The 17,509-nt window shown below is 47.4% G+C and overlaps 1 protein-coding gene across 1 annotated transcript in view; it reads left to right on the forward strand.

Annotated features, from left to right (window-relative positions):
• LOC147117749 (uridine phosphorylase 1-like) overlaps positions 1-17,509 on the forward strand; it is a 110,389-nt gene that overhangs the window by 41,002 nt on the left and 51,878 nt on the right. The window contains exons 3-6 of the mRNA XM_085988991.1: positions 5,937-6,054; positions 6,251-6,409; positions 8,997-9,111; positions 13,537-13,746. Coding sequence (XP_085845117.1) covers positions 5,937-6,054; positions 6,251-6,409; positions 8,997-9,111; positions 13,537-13,746 — 602 coding nt within the window. The remainder of the gene's footprint in view (positions 1-5,936; positions 6,055-6,250; positions 6,410-8,996; positions 9,112-13,536; positions 13,747-17,509) is intronic.

The following is a 17,509-nucleotide window of genomic DNA, read 5'->3' on the forward strand; positions in this document are numbered from 1 at the left end:
AAACCAATCAATAACTAACCTGCAAGTAGATGATGATGATCCCTTTAAATAGCGTTGATTGGTGGGGTGGGGGCGGGTGGAGTGTCCTTCCTGCTGCAGGGCGTTAGCTCCAGTGGTGAGGTTGAAAATGGCAGCGCTGACGTCAAATCAGCGTTGCACGCTGATTGACGTCACAATTTGCCTACTGTGCGTATTACAACTGACGCTCCCACTGTCGACGCTAATGCCCTCACCAAAATGGCGTCCTGCGTGGCCCTCACCAGAAGTGCGCGTGTGCTGCTCGGATGCCATTTTCAAGCCAATTCGGCACCCATAGCACCAAAATAATGGGCGCTATGCAGCCAAATTTTTGGCCTAAAGATTCCTTTATCAAGCTGTGCTGGTACTTCCAAGTCTGGCCAGTCTATTGTTACAATAACTCCAGCATAAAACTCTCTGGTTATTTATTTTTCACCCAGTGCTCAACTGCAATCTTTTCTTTCGATTTGTCATTATTAAAGGGCTTAATAGGCCCTAACAAGCAAATATTGTTTGAAGATAATAGCACATGTTTTTAGAAAGTAGCTGTATAACATGCCACTCTCGTATATGAATTAGAAGGTTGTGGTTCAGGCCACACGATAGACTTGAACTCATAATGCAGTATGGAGTCAGTGCGTTATTGTCAGAGATGCCGTCGTTCAGATAAGCCATTACGCCAAGTCCGTACAGAGTGATGTAAAAGATTCCATGATACTTTTTCAAAGTACAGGGGCCAGGACTCATCCCTCAACCAACACCATAAAAACAGATTAATTGGCCATTTATCTCATCGCAGTATGTGAGTTGCTTTGGGATGTCCAAAGTCAAATAAATGCTAGTTATTCCTTCTTTCTACATACAGTACCATGATAGCAAAGTCATGTTAATGCAGGATGTTTTCAGCAGGGCTGAAATCATTCTGCTACAGTACCCAATGACGACGTTCTTCTGGGCTAAAATGGCACACACTTATCATGCATTACTGGCTCAGTTGGTGGATTTGGAACACAAAACACAGCAACATCTTTTACAGAAGGTATGGTCCCTTACATTGGCATTGAACAATAGAAGGCACACCCAAAGAGGAATGTAGAGGTGGAGGCAGATTGGCTATATGGAACAAATTACATGTTTTGAGCAAAATGTAATAAATTATGTTTGCCTGCATACTAATACAGTGCAATATTGTAACCTAGTTCTAGGAGAATGCATACTCATAAATGTCCCTTCTGCCCTCTTCACATGCAGAATGCAGTATGTCTCTCTCGAGCACACATCGTCACAGCACCTTGTGCTAACACTTGTACATGCCTCATCCACCACCCCAGGGACAGATTTTGAGGGGGTGTCCCCAGCTGGATGAAACACAGTCCACCATTGATGAGGGTACAGAAGAGGTTTACCAGGAAGATACCAGGGATGGGGGTTTTCAGTTATGTGGAGAGATTGGAGAAGCTGGGATTCTTCTCCTTTGAGCAGAAAAGGTTAACTGGAGACCTATTGGCACGGATTTTGTGGTCAGCGGCAAAGTGGTGGCGCTTGTCACTGACCTCAAAGAAAGCTGCCCACAAAGATCTCGCAATCTCTGTGGCGTGAGTTTTATCCCACCCAATGTTAATTTGAATCTGGCACCAAGACTAGGGGATCTCCAACATCCAGCAACAGTGATGTCATCAAGCTAGCTAAGCAGCCAATCACATTGAAGAATTCTCACAGACAGCAAACCAGGAAGTAAAATGCACTGACTTTTCTTCATTTTTAAAATCATTTTACAGAGAGCGAAATAAAGATTGGGACATATACATGGGATTAAGGTAGAAGCTGAAATATCATGGCCTAGAAATTCAGTTGTTTGCGCCAGCCGCTAGCGCCTTAGGAGGAGGAGATGTGGGGCGCTAGGCGGCTAGCGGCCGGGCGCAGCACGATCTGCGCCTCTCCCCAACTTCAGTAAAGATTTAGCGGCGGCGCAAAGCCTTTGCGCGCGCTCAGCTGCGCGCGCAGATCCTGACGTCATTTCATCGTGCAACGCCCTTTGTGCGCCCCAAACCGGAAATTCAGTGGCGCCGGCCTATTGTGCGCCTGGCGCCCCTAGCGACTGGTAGAGGGGAACGGTTCCCAGGCGCGGGGGGCGCAAATTAAAGGGCACTCCTCCTGCAGTAGAAATGGCAACCATTTTGCAGCACTCCTTCTTTGTGAGAGACGGATCTTTGCAGAGAGACAAAGGTAGAGAGCTTTCTGGTTTGGCTCAACACTCGCACAGGTACTTGTGGCTTCAGGCCACAGCTTTGCACTTGTCTTTAACTTCAGAGCCATAGCATTGATTGGAAACATATAATGGGGGCTGCAATGGGTGCAAACGTTGGCCTTCTCCATAGTCCTGGGCGTTGTACAGATCAAGCAGCAGTGGTCAGGCCTTGCTTCAGGGCGGCAGTGTGCAGGGCGTGGCAGGCAAACAAATCCACCCTCCCCCTTTAAGAGCTCACCGGCGCCAGAGTGTCTGCCGTCAATCAGCAACTCGCCGCACCTGTGCTGCGCCCGCCCTCGGGGGTATCGCCCCAGGCCGCCGGCTTAGCGCCTAATGATAGTCGTGCATCGCCTGTTTTAGCGCAGCAGCAACCTCTTGGGGCGATGCCACTGAATATCGGCGAAGGTGGCGCGAAGTTGCGCCGGGCGCAAACTTTAGCGGCCGCCCGGCTGTAGCGCCCCAAACGTGGCTATACTGAATTTCTAGGCCCATAAACTTAAAAAAAAAAAAAAAAAAAAATTATATTTAAAAACCATGGGGGCAAAAATTGGCTTGCGCCCCCTTTGGGGCGATAACTTCGCCGTGGCACTACTTTTAGCACCCCGAAAAAGTTAGCACCCCCATGCCCGAAATTGAATGATAGCACCCCAAGCAGGAGGCGGGACACTACTAGAAGCGCTCCCCCTCCCTCTTGGGGCGCTTGCATTCAATATCGCAGCGTTGCGTGCAGCAGCGCCATGCACATCGACAGGTAGCGCTGCGGTACTGCAGGCCTCCCCTGATTAAAGGGGAGGGACCTAGCGCAGCACGCACTGGGGCCCTGCTGGACTACCGCGGACGGGGTGCTGGCAAAGGAGCCCGGCGCTAACGGGAGGCGCAAAGCAACCGAATTTTTTCCCCTTGGAATTTTTATCATAATGAAAAAATTTGACATTCCACAAACCTAAAATTAGTTTTTCAGGGCCAGAACGGTTAATCAGCTATTATTATGACTCACTATGCCATTAAAAAGCCAGTTACACCTCATTGAATAAGGCTTAACGTTTTAGGCGGTTTTAACAGCGATATTAGAGTGTAAAAGCGTAAGTTCTCGTCAGTTCAGTGATTTCAATTCATTGCTGGCTGTGGGGAGTTCAACAGCACAGCTTGTGGCGGAGCAGGGAATGACCGACAACAACTTCTGGATTTCCATGTTTAACTGCGCCTGTATGGACGCTAGAAGTTGCTGTCAGTTTCACAGTTGTAATGACGGCGAAAGCTGACAGTTTTGCCGTCATTACATCCGCAAATTCCGTGCCAATATTTTGAGGTATTTAAAATAATGACTGGTTTTGATAGAACAAATAGGGAGAAGCTGTTTCCTCTGGCAAGTGGGTCGGTAACTGGAGGCCATAGATTTAACACAATTTACAAAAAAAAACTAGAGGGGAAATGAGAATTTTTTTCACCTAGAGGGTAGTTAAGATCTGAAACACACCACTTGAAAGGGTGGTGGGAGCAGATTCCATAGGAACTTTCAAAAGGCAATTGGACATGTACTTGAAGAGGACTCCTTTGCAGGGTTATGGAGAAAAAGCTGCGGTGTGGGACTCACCCACCCTCTCAAGTTCCTGACCTTATCCCCCACCCCCCCCCCCCACAAGCCCCGAGCTCCTGACCTTCTGCCTGTCCCACCACCCCGAGTTCTTGACCTTATCCTTCCCCCGGGTTCCTGATCTTATCCTCCCCCGGGTTCCTGACCTTATCCTTCCCCCGGGTTCCTGATCTTATCCTCCCCCGGGTTCCTGACCTTATCCTCCCCCCGGGTTCCTGACCTTATCCTTCCCCCGGGTTCCTGATCTTATCCTCCCCCCGGGTTCCTGACCTTATCCTCCCCCCGGGTTCCTGACCTTATCCTCCCCCCGGGTTCCTGATCTTATCCTCCCCCGGGTTCCTGATCTTATCCTCCCCCCGGGTTCCTGACCTTATCCTCCCCCCCTGGGTTCCTGACCTTATCCTTCCCCCGGGTTCCTGATCTTATCCTCCCCCCGGGTTCCTGATCTTATCCTCCCCCCGGGTTCCTGATCTTATCCTCCCCCCGGGTTCCTGATCTTATCCTCCCCCCGGGTTCCTGATCTTATCCTCCCCCCGGGTTCCTGATCTTATCCTCCCCCCGGGTTCCTGACCTTATCCTTCCCCCGGGTTCCTGATCTTATCCTCCCCCCGGGTTCCTGATCTTATCCTCCCCCCGGGTTCCTGATCTTATCCTCCCCCCTGGGTTCCTGACCTTATCCTCCCCCCGGGTTCCTGATCTTATCCTCCCCCGGGTTCCTGACCTTATCCTCCCCCCGGGTTCCTGACCTTATCCTCCCCCCGGGTTCCTGACCTTATCCTCCCCCCGGGTTCCTGACCTTATCCTCCCCCCGGGTTCCTGACCTTATCCTCCCCCCGGGTTCCTGACCTTATCCTCCCCCCTGGGTTCCTGACCTTATTCTCCCCCCGGGTTCCTGACCTTATCCTCTCCCCGAGTTCCTGACCTTATCCTCTCCCCGAGTTCCTGACCTTATCCTCTCCCCGAGTTCCTGACCTTATCCTCTCCCCGAGTTCCTGACCTTATCCTCTCCCCGAGTTCCTGACCTTATTCTCCCCCCCGAGTTCTTGACCTACTCTTCTCCCCCCCCCGAGTTTGTGACCTTCTCCCTCCCCGTGTTCGTGACCTTCTTCCTTACCCCCCGAGTTCCTGATCTTTCCCACCCCCCGAGTTCCTGACCTCCCCCCACCCCCAAGTTCCTGACCTTATCCTCCCCTCCCCCCGAGTTCCTGACCTACTCTTCCCCTCCCCCCGAGTTCCTGACCTACTCTTCCCCCACCCCCGAGTTCCTAACCTTCTCCCTCCCCGAGTTCCTGACCTTCTCCCCCTCCCCATCTGAGTTCCTGACCTTCTCCCCCTGCCCCGAGTTCCTAACCTTCTCCCCCTGCCCCGAGTTCCTAACCTTCTCCCCCTGCCCCGAGTTCCTAACCTTCTCCCCCGCCCGAGTTCCTGACCATCTCTACCCCACCCCACCTCGAGTTGCTGACATTCTCCCCCCCCAGACTCCCACCCCGAGGCCGCGGCCTACTGCTCAGGCCTGCGTTTGCCAGCCTGCCCCACTTAGGAAGACGAGGGCCCTCCAGTGCGCTTACGAAGCTGCAGCATCGAGTGCGCATGCGCAGTTCCGGTGGGGGCGGGACGGTGTTTAGGTTCCGCCCCCATATGGTGCGCAAACGCAGTAGGGTGTAGAAGACCCTGTACAAAGAATCACAGTGCTTCAATACTGTACTGAAAGCAACCCAACAAATAGCACTACAAATAGATTTTTGGGTCTGTCTGTCTAATCAAGAATGGAATTTCTCAGCACTTTAATCATATTGAATGTTTCCTTCAACACTTCAGTTGGGGAAACTGCTGGGGAGATGGGTTCTACTTATATTTTGTTAAGGCTTTAATAGCAGACAGCCAGTGTTGTGATGCTGATTGGTTTCACTTTTAAATGCATTTGGGATCTTTAACTGATAACTAAATGCGGTTACAATGCATTGCAGATAAGCACCTTTTATGGCTGTTGAATTATTGCACCAATGTAATAATTGAAGCAATAACCATGTTTATTCTGAAAGTATACTGTAATTAATAGCATCTTTTTTCTTGCAGAGAGGAATGTGTTTATGTATCAAATCCTTATCTTGCAACAATGAAAGAAGATATTTTATATCACTTTAACCTCGGGACCAAAACTCATGATCTCCATGCTATGTTTGGAGATGTCAAGGTAAGCTATCAGATTGATTATGTCAGCTTTCTCACACTTTTTTTATTAGTTCCTGGGATGTGGGCGTCGCTGGCAATGTCAGCATTTATTGCCCATCCCTAATTGCCCTCGAGAAGGTGGTGGTGAACTGCCAGATTTTTGCAGACTGATGGAAAAAAATACCATGGTTTCTTATTGTCTCTCTTTTTTGTGCCAGTTTGTATGTGTAGGAGGAAGCGGGTGGCGAATGAAAGCCTTCAGTCAGTACATGAACGAGCTGCTGGGACTGGGGAGTGCCACGGCTGACATCCCCAATATCTGTGCACACACTGACCGTTACAGTATGTACAAAGTGGGGCCTGTCCTAGCAGTCAGTGTAAGTAACTACGAAGTGCAACTGTACCAATGGTTATATATTACCTAATTGTAACTGTTTACATAGAACAACATACTGTTTGGGGTGATTAAAAAGATGTATGCAGTCTTTGTGTGATTTGAAACCGGTTCTCTTTCACTTATCTGATTTCACATCAGTGAGCAATTGTTCTCCTGTCTCATGCACCGTTATAATTTATTTCCAAAAACACCTGTTGCTTTATGATATTCGGAGGTGAGGTTTTCCTAGTCTTTGTAGATGACCAGCAATGCCAAGTTTTGGCAAGTAATGTTTGTGATGAAAACAACATATCCAATACACGATTTCCAAGGTGGAAAAACAATAGATAACATAGTTAACAGAATTGTGTACAATCAATATACCATATACGTTTATAGAATTTGTGTTTTCTGGCATAAAAATTTAAGCTGCAGTGGTTGCATTTTCTGAAAGTACAAACTGATACGGAATTGTGCCTATACTGTACATAATTCTATTACCTAAGTCTTCTGGTACCCAACCAATGGACCTAATCAATATTCCCGATAGTTTGTATGTTGCTGGCTTTGCCTCCCCTGTGTATTTCAGGTGCTTAATTAGCTCCATCATCTGTCCCCCCCTTATTTGAAGGGGAAGGTAGAGTACAAGGAAGCTCCTGGATGATCAAAATGGCCCTTTCCATCACTGGGTATACTCCTGATGCTCCCTTCCTATTGGCTGGCCCACTGTGTGGGAGAGAATTCCTACAGTTTTGTCCAAAGACAGCAATATTGCGGGTAAAGTATGAGGATTAAGTTCTTCCAGAAACTTCTAATAAGCCATAGCTTAGCCATGAATAAAGTACTGACATCAATTTCTTAGCTTATGAAAGCAAAGCCTGAGTGGTTTGTTTGGACATTAAAATTGAGTTATTAGCTTAAATTGCTCTGCAGATATTTAGCCTCTTCAATTATTTCTGCTTACCCCACATCTTCTGAAGACAGTAATTCATACTGGGGTATAATCCCACAGATGACAGCTGCTTTCTGGTACCTCACCCAAGACAGTGCTCTTCATATGTGAGACTGGGCAAGGAGTGTTGGTGAACAATTCAACCATGAGAAAATTACAGCCAAGCCCATCTATTCCTCACTGACCATGTTCCTCACTGAATATGCATACACATGCACTTGTGAAAGGGGTCAATGGGTAATACTTATGAGTAGGAAACTTGCCCTAACTTGGGGCACCAAGGCTAGTTGTACCATTTTTACCACTGCTGTGACTGGATATTGTCAAATGTAGCACAAGCTAAGGATTAAACAGATCTTTCTAAGTTAGTGCTGTACCGTACACTGTATTTATCCACCGAGCCATTTGAAGAACCATTAATAATTTATTTTAATGGAGTTAGAGATCAAAAGGAAGGAAAGGAATCAAATTTAAAGAAAAGAAAGTAATAAGATAGAACAGGGGAGGGGGTGGGGATGCCGAAGGCAGATGTCCATCACATAGCTGATGGGGAAACACCAATTCTTTGGACAAAAGCTGCTGGAGGCCATATATCCAGGTTTCAGCACCTACCATGAGTGTGTGGCAGAGAGTTAAGCAACTACTGCTGAAGCTCTGGACCTGCAACTTGCAAACTCAATGTTGTGTGTTTATGACATGACCGTGCTGTTGTCAGGATGATGGTGGCAATGAACTCATACATTTTATGGTGAGATATGCTGCTCCCATGCCACTTGTAAGGAGCTCCTGATATCTGCTGTCTGACATGTGTAGATTTGAGGTTAATGACCAATTAATGACAGTCTGCTTGGGAGGAGGTAAACAGGGTCTCCTTGAAATCAAAATGGCTTCAGGATGAGATGCCTGGTGATGAAAGATTAGAGCATAGTCAACCCTCCATGACTGGGTTTCCCAGATACCCAAGTCTAGCAGATTTGCAGTATTCCACAATGCTGTTAATGAATGTGTAGCCAACCTAGTTCATGAATGGTACCTGGAAGGGCAGAACTATTACTAGGAATTGGAATTATTGCTACTGCACTTCAGATAGTATTGCAAGCCAACGCCCTAGAAGATAGGGTAGTCCTGGATAGACAAGCTGCAGAAAACTTCCCAGTGTGACGTGCAGGTAAATTGCAATGTTTTACCTGGTTAAACTCCAACAGTACCCCTTTGCACACTTTGGAGTCCCTTAAACTTGGCTGTTGCCAACCTGTGCCTAAGCTCTCGTTGCTTGGGTAAGTGTAATTTGTCCCTACGGGAAGAGAGTTTGCCAACAGAAACTCTATCTGTGTAGATTTCTCTGTAACTTGGTGACTTATTTGGTGATGGGTTTTCCTATATGTCAGACACCCAGCTGACCAAAAAAATGCTTCCTCTTCAAATATGCCTTCATTCACTTCCCATACTACTACTACTACTGCTGCGCTGCACCCATTTTCTTTTGGGACATTTACTACATTAAAGATGCTATATAAATGCAGCTTGTAAGCCACACACATTTCTGACAGTTCTGATACTGGACAAGGGGCTATATTTAAAGCAAATATCATGAAGAAAAAATATATAACTGTTTGAATTTCTGGGTTTTTTTCAGCATGGCATGGGAATTCCCTCAATCTCAATCATGTTACATGAGCTCATCAAGTTGCTCTGTCATGCCAGGTGCACTGATGTCGTTGCCTTTCGCATTGGCACCTCGGGTGGAATAGGTACAGTATTCTGACCAAAGGAAAAGGTTGTAGAATCAGACAGGTTAGATATCTAAGCAAATGCGTTATTACAGGCTCAAGCAAGAAAGTGAAAAAGGACAAAACAGAGAGTGATATCTAAACAGTTGCCAAAAAAAACCTATATTATTGTGCAAGTATCTGGTTACATGCGCAGTCCAAAAACCTAGGATTTTCTACTGATCTCTTGGATTTGCCCTCATAAAGGCCAACAGTCTGCTCTCTTAACATGATGATCCTGGAATACTAAGCAGTTTGGGCCAAGGAGAGCAGGACCTGATGATGCTTTATGTGGCCCAGCCAGATCTGACAATGAATGGCTAAACCAGTTGTCACCATAAGCATCCAAGTCTGCGTCCCTCAAGGGAGCGGAGATGAGGGACGTACTGGGGGAACGACCGGGTGAGAGAGGGTAATGGTTTTAGTGGGTACAAGTGCATCAAAGGTGTAAGGGAGGGTGTGATTGAGCAGATTGGTAACTTCAGAAATGTCGCAGGGAATGGAGGGCCAAAGGCTAGACAGTTGGGCATTTGAAAGTGCCGCTGTAAGTGACTTGGGAGAGAGTTTTTTCCAAGGGCGGACACAGAAGGAAGTGAGGTTGGGAGGGGGAAGAGGGATGTGAGTGGAGAGGTATACAAGGAAGTGATCAGAGATGGCCTAATATGTGATTGACACGATGGAAGTAGAGAGCCCACATGAGATGGCAAGGTCAAGGGGGTGGCTGTGAATATGTGTTGAGTTTATATGGAGGGAGGGATTAAGTGAGGATAGGAGTGCAGTGAACTAAGAGGACAGAGGCCATGATGAGTTGAGATGAAGGTTGAAATCACCGAGGATGAAAAGTCACACTGTGCAGAGGCTGAGGGAGGAAAGCAGTGAAGATATCTCGCTGACAAACTTGGCATGTTACTTGGGTGGGTGGTAGAGAACAAGGATTTTAAAGGAGAGGCGCGAGGGGAGATGCTCACATTAGGAGAAGGTGCCAGAGGAGTAGGGGGACAGACCATGGTGTGATTTGGTGATAAGGCCATGCCGCCACTAGAGTGGTCTGGATGGGGCAAGTGGTGGAAGGTATAGCCAGGCGAGGAGACTTCATTAAGGTAGAAGGTGTCATTATCACCCCTCAGCCAAGTTTCCATCAAGCCCATGATGTCGATGCAATCATCCACAATAAGATCATGGATGGCAAGGGCCTTATTCACAAATGGAGGGAGATGCAAAGAGGGGCGATGATAGTTTATCTGCTGGCAGAGTCCACAGGGTCAGCGATGGGAGATTGGCAAGATTAGCCCCCAGCATACATGCTGGGTGGGAAGGTCGGTGAGAGAGTAGGATGGGACAGTTGGGTTGCTGCTTGTAAGGAGGCAGCAATGAGTGTCTCGATGGGCCCTTCGGAGGATGCCAAGAGAGGCACATAGGGAAGCCATAGGCTTATCTAAGAGAGAGTCAAGCCTGGGGTAGCGGCAGGAGAGTAGGAAAGTCGAGGAGTGCTGAAGGGTTGGGGTAGGGATTTGGAGGGGCAGAGTACCCGTGAGGGGAGAAATGAAAAGAGGCATGACGACAGGAGAGAGAGGCCTAGGAGGGGTAGAGAGAAAAGAAAAAAAAAGGGGAAATAGAAGAGATGGGCTTAGGTCCGGAGCGGCAGCCAAAACGCGCATGCGAATGGACATGGAAACTCAAATTACATAGGCGTGGTTACATAGCAAAATTAGGATAGATATGTCCTGGTAATAAACAGAATAGAGAGGAAACAATAGGAGGGAGTCCAAAGTTAAAGTCAGAGGTTCCGTGGTGCGATAAAGTTGACATAGATAGGGTGGAGTCAGCTTGGAGCATCGACTGAGGCAGAATGTTGTTAACACTATGAACATTGACCATAGCCTCAGTGCAAAGGTCCGCCCCAAACCATTATTGAAGCAAAGTCCATAAAGACTTTTAAAAGAGAGTTAAATAATGGTTTGAAAAAGAGGAATGTGAAAAAGCATGGTGAGCTGACAGGAGAGTGAGATTCGAGGTGGAGAAAAGCACCAGTGCAAACTTGATGGATCGACTAGCCTGTTTCTATGCTGTAACACTCCATGATTCTGTATATAAACATTGCACATACTTTAATGTCTGGCATTGTCATGTAAATCTCCCAGTAGGCTGAATTTTACAGACTCACGTTTTTGTTATTTCTTGTCTCTCTTCTAACATCTAAAGTGCCAACATCACATTTTTGATAAGAAATGTATTTCAAATCATGTCCTTTGATGTCTGCGCTGATCAAATCTGTCTGATTTTGTGATGCAGTAATCTCCCTGTAGTATTATAGCGCTGTGGTAAATTATAAATTAAATTTGTACATGTCAGCTTGGAATAATCAGCTATTCAGATCACTCCATTCCTGAGCATGAATCACCTATCAACACAACATAAACTAGTTTTATCTTCACTACACTAATGTGAAACACAGGTCAGAAATGGGGATGTTCGCTGATGACTGCACAGTGTTCAGCGCCATTCACAACTCCTAGGATAATGAAGCATGCAACAAGACCTGGACGATGTTCAGGCTTGGGCTGATAAGTGGCAAGTAATATTTGCGCCACAGAAGTGCCAGACAATGACTATCTCCAACAAGCGAGCGTCTAACCACCTCCCCTTGACACTCAATGGCATTACCATCACCGAATCCTCCACCATCAACATCCTGGGGGGTCACCATTGACCAGAAACTTAACTGGACCAGCCACATAAATACTGTGGCAACTCGAGCAGGTCAGAGGCTGGGTATTCTGCGGCGAGTGTCTCACCTCCTGACTCCCCAAAGCCTTTCCATCATCTACAAGGCACAAGTAAGGAGTGTGATGGAATACTCTCCACTTGCCTGGATGAGTGCAGCTCTAACAACACTCAAGCATCCAGGACAAAGCAGCCTGCTTGATTGGCACCCCATCCACCACCTTAAACATTCACTTCCTCCACCACCGGCGTACCGTGGTGCAGTGTGTACCATCTACAAGATGCACTGCAGCAACTCGCCAAGGCTTCTTCAGCAGCACCTCCCAAACCCGCGACCTCTTCCACCTAGAAGGACAAGGGCAGCAGGCGCATGGGAACACCACCACCTCCTAGCTCCCCTCCAAGTCACACACCATATGACTTGGAAGTATATTGCCGATCCTTCATCGTCACTGGGTCAATATCCTGGAACTCCCTACCTAACAGCACTGTAGGAGTACCTTCACCACACGGACTGCAGCGGTTCACCACCACCTTCTCGAGGGCAATTAGGGATGGACAATAAATGCTGGCCTTGCCAGCGACACCCACATCCCATAAACTAATTTTTTTAAATGTACAGGTGACATGAGTATATAAAACACGGGGTAATCATCTGCAGATAAGGCACTTTTGACAATACGTATGTACAAACAGAGATCTGAAAAAGGAAATAAGAGTGGCAAAGAGAGTATATGAGTAAATATTGACGGGTAACATAAAAGGGAACACTGAAGCCTTTTATAAACTTAAAAGAATCTTCAGAGGATGGGTGGGGCTGATTAAGGACCAAAAAGGCAATCTTGTGGAGGCAGAAGATATGGCTGAGGTACTAAATGAGTACTTTACAACTCTCTTCACATTAGAAGAGGATGCTGCCAATGTCACAGTAAGGAGGAGGCTAGAGAAATTGTATAGGATAAAAATAGATAAATAGGAGGTACTTAAAAGCTTGGCAGCGCTCAAAGTAGAAAAATCACCCGGTCCAGATGAGATGCAGCCAAGGGAAGTAAGAGTAGAAATAGCGGAGTCTTTAGCCACGATCTTTCAATCCTGCTTGGATATGGGAGTGGTGTCAGAGGATTGTTACACCCTTGTTCAAAAAAGATTAGAGATATTAAATCCAGTAACTACAGGCCAGTCAGCCTAAAATCAGTGGTGGGATACTCTTGGAGACCATAATTCGGGACAAAATTAATCGTCACTTTGAAAAACATGGGTTAATAAATGACAGCCAGCACGGATTTGTTAAAGGCAAAATGTGTCTGACAAACTTGATTGAGTTCTTTGATGAAGTAACAGAGAGGATTGATGAGGGAATTTTGGTTGATATATATATATGGACTTTCAAAAGGCGATTGATAAATGGCAGATAATAGACTTGTTAGCAAAATTTAAGACCATGGGATTAAAGGGGCAGTGGCAGCATGGATACGAAATTGGCTAAGGAGAGTAGTGGTGAATGGTAATTTTTCAGACTGGAGGGAAGTAGACAGTGGTGTCGCCAGGGGTTGATATTAGGATCAGTGCTCTTTTTGATATTTATTAATGACCTAGACTTTGGTATGAAGGGTATAACATTATTTCTAAACAGCGTTCGCTATATTGGGCTTCGGTTTTGAGTTCTCTTTTTCCATTTCTCAGGCGTGCAGCCAGGTACAGTTGTGGTCACCAAAGTTTCAGTCGATGCTTGCTTCAATCCACGCTTTGAACAGAATATAATGGGGATGATTGTGGCTTACCCCACAGTACTAAATGAATGTCTGGCTCAGGAACTGCTGAAATGCAGCAAGGAACTCAATCAATTTGACACCATCCTCGGTACCACCCTGTGCACCTCTGATTTCTACGAAGGTAGGACACATGTTCAATAAAGCATCCTTGATTGTACTACAGTTGAATTTTTTTTAAAGGATCACCTTAGATGAGCCTCAACTATAAAGCCCCATTTATGTAGAGGAAATGTGAATACCACTTGTAGGCCTAGAAATTCAGTATAGCCACGTTCGGGGCGCTAAAGTCGGGCGGCCGCTAAAGTTTGCGCCCGGCGCAAGTTCGCGCCACCTTCGCCGATATTCAGTCGCATTGCCCCAAGAGGTTGCTGCTGCGCTAAAACAGGCGATGCACGACTATCATTAGGCGCTAAGCCGGCGGTCCGGGGCGATACCCCCGAGGGCGGGCGCAGCGCAGGTGCGGCGAGTTGCTGATTGACGGCAGACACTCTGGCGCCGGTCAGCTCTTAAAGGGGGAGGGTGGACTTGTCTGGCTGCCATGCCCTGCGCACTGAAGCCCTGAAACAAGGCCTGACCAATGCTGGTTCATCAGTTCTACGCCCTGGACCATGGTGAAGCCTGCTATTCTTCCAAATCCCATTGTACGCTCTTGCTGCTTGTCCAGGGTCATGGGGAAGGAGATGTACTGATGTCTCCTTCTGAAAAGGGCATTGTTCACCTGTCGGATGCAGCAATGTTGGCAATGTCCCCAGTAGCGGATTGGAAGGAGCCGGTGGCATAGAAGTTGAGAGCCACCGTCACCTTCACTGCCACCGACAGAGACGTCCTGCTCCTCAGCTGTGGCTGCAGATCTCTGCGAAGCAGGTGGCAGATCTCAGTGACCACCTCCCTTCTGAATCGCAGCCTCCGAACACACTGCTCCTCAGACATGTTCAGATATGAGAGCTGCTGGCGGTATACCCTGGGTGGGTAAGACCTCCTGTGCCGACACCTGTTGGCCCTTCTCCGTCTGGCCATGACTGGCACTCTCTCACGGCGTCTCTGATCCCTTTGAATGCAATGCAGAAAGCCAATGTTTCCACCCATTGTAGCCCCCATTACAATATATGTGGCGACTCAAGGCTATGGCACTGAAAGTGAAATCCAAGTGCAAAGCTCTGGCCTGAAGCCAGAAGTACCTGTGCGAGCGCTGAGTCAAAGCAGAAAGCTCTCTGCCTTTGTCTCTCACACAGAAGGATTGGCACAAAATGGCTGTCACTTATAATGCAGGAGGAGTCCCCTTTAAATAGCGCCCCCCGCACCCCGCAGCAACTGGGAACTGTTCCCCTCTACCAGTCGCTGGGGGCGCCAGGCGCAAAGAAGGGCGGCGCCACTGAAGTTCCGGTTTGGGGCGCACAAAGGGCGTTGCACGATGAAATGACGTCAGGATCTGCGCGCGCAGCTGAGCGTGCGCAAAGACTTTGCGCCGACGCTAAATCTCTAGTGAAGTTGGGGAGAGGCGTAGATCGTGCTGCGCCCGGCCGCTAGCCGCCTAGCGCCCAACATCTCCTCCTCCTAAGGCGCTACCGGCTGGCGCAAGCAACTGAATTTCTAGGCCGTAATGTCTAAATTTTATACCACAAAATCACTGGTTAGGCCTCAGCTGGAGTATTGTGGACAATTCTTATTTTTATTATTTGTTCATGGGATGTGGGCGTCGCTGGCAAGGCCAGCATTTATTGCCCATCCCTAATTGCCCTTGAGAAGGTGGTGGTGAGCCGCCTTCTTGAACCGCTGCAGTCCGTGTGATAAAGGTATTACCATAGTGCTGTTAGGGAGGGAGTTCCAGGATTTTGACCCAGCGACGATGAAGGAATGGTGATATATTTCCAAGTCAAGATGGTGTGTGCCTTGGAGGGGAACTTGGAGTTGATGGTGTTCCCACGCGCCTGCTGCCCTTGTCCTTCTAGGTGGTAGAGGTCGCGGGTTTGGGAGGTGCTGTCGATGAACCACATTTAGAAAATATGTAAAGGCCTTAAAAAGGGTGCAGAGGAGGTTTACCAGGATGTTACCAGTGATGAGGGACTTCAGTTATGAGGAGAGGTTGGAAAAGTTAGGACTGTTCTCTTTGGAATAGAGAAGTTTAAGAGGTGAACTAATAGAGATTTTCAAGAGGTCATAGATTCGAAATCATTGGCAAAAAATCTAGAGGGGAGATAAGGAGAAATGTTTTCACTCAGAGTTGTCAGGATCTGGAACGCTCTACATGAAAAAATGGTGGAAGCTGATTCCATAAATAATTTTAGAAGGGAGTTAGACGGGTACTTGAGGAAGAGGAACTTACAGGGCTACAGACAAAAAGCGGGGGTGTGGGACTAAGCACGACTGCTCTTTCAAAGAGCCAGCACAGGCATGACGGGCCGAATTGTCTCCTTCTGTGTTGTAAGTTTCTATGATTAGGCCACATAACCAACAAACAAAGGTGTTGTGAGTTGCTTATGCTGTTCAATTTCCTAAGTACAGGAAACTCTCGATTTACCGGCACCTAAATAACCGGAAATCTCTGTTAACCGGCAAAATTCAGGAGTAGGTTCAGGTAAGTTTTACTTCATATTAGTGGCCGTTCCTGGATCTGGGGTTCCTGCACTTGTTGCTAAGCCACAGGGATGCTTGGTCTGTGGCCGGGGTTCTTGCACTTGTTGCTAAGCAACAGGGAAGCCTGGATTTGTTGCTGTGTACGGAGCTCTCGTACCTTTTAACTATACCTCTCTGCAAGCCGGACTTTTTGATAAACCGGCACCACGCCGGTCCCGTCGGTGCCGTAAAAAAAGAGTTTCCTGTAGTGTAAACATCATATTACAGTTTGCCATCTTTTTTTAATTTAGTCTTTTCGGTGGTGTTTTTTAATTTGTTTTCAGGATGTGGATGACATTGGCAAGGCTGCATTTATTGCCCATCCCTAGTTGCCCTGAGAAGATGGTAGTGTGGTTCCTTGAACCACTTCCGTCCTTGTGTTGATTGTGCTCCCACAATGGTGTTAGGTAGGGAATTTCAGGATATTGGCCCAGTGAAGATGAAGGAACAATGATATATGTCCCAGTCAGGCTGATGTGTGACTAGGAGGTGTTCCTATGACATTTCTACCTTTTGACCTTCTTGGTGGTAGAAGTTGTAGGGGAGAGAGGTGCTGTTGAAATAACCTTGGTGAGCTGCTGCAGAGCACGATGTAGATCATACGTACTAAACCTATAGTGCGCTGGTGATGGAGGAGTGAACATTGAGTCCAGTAGTAGGGGGACCAGTCAAGCAAGCTGCTCTGTCTTGGATGACGTTGAGCTTCCTGAGTGTTGTTGCGGCTGCATTGATCCAGGCAAGTGGTATTACAAAAAACTCCTGACTTGAGTCTTGTAGATGGCTTTGAGGGATCATTGCAGAGTACCCACCCTCTGTTTCTGTTCTTATAGCCATGATAACATGGTTGGTCCAGTCCGTGGTGACAACTAACATGGTAATGGTGGGAGATTTGCCCATTGTGCTGCTGATAAAAGCCATGGATAAATAGCTGGGCTTTCCCTTATTAAGATGGCAATTACCTGACATGAATGTTATCTGCCACTTGTCAGCCCAGATCCTGCTGTAGGTTGGCATGGGCTGCTTCATGATCGGAAGAGTTGTACATGGAGCTGAACAGCGTGGAATTGTCAGCGAACAGGCCACTCCTGACCTGATGAACAAGGGAAGGACATTGATGCAGCAGCTAAAGTTGGTCCTGCAGCGATGTCCTGGGGCTACGATGACTGGCCTCTGACAACCACAACCGTTTTCTTTTATGTCAGGTAGTAGAAGATTTTCCTTTTGACCCCCATTGACCTCAGTTTGGCTAGGGCTCCTTGGTTCCGTACTCC

The sequence above is a fragment of the Somniosus microcephalus genome, chromosome 5 (genome assembly GCF_052327205.1).
Source record: "Somniosus microcephalus isolate GS21.2 chromosome 5, FLI_Smic_1.0, whole genome shotgun sequence".
Taxonomy (NCBI): domain Eukaryota; kingdom Metazoa; phylum Chordata; class Chondrichthyes; order Squaliformes; family Somniosidae; genus Somniosus; species Somniosus microcephalus.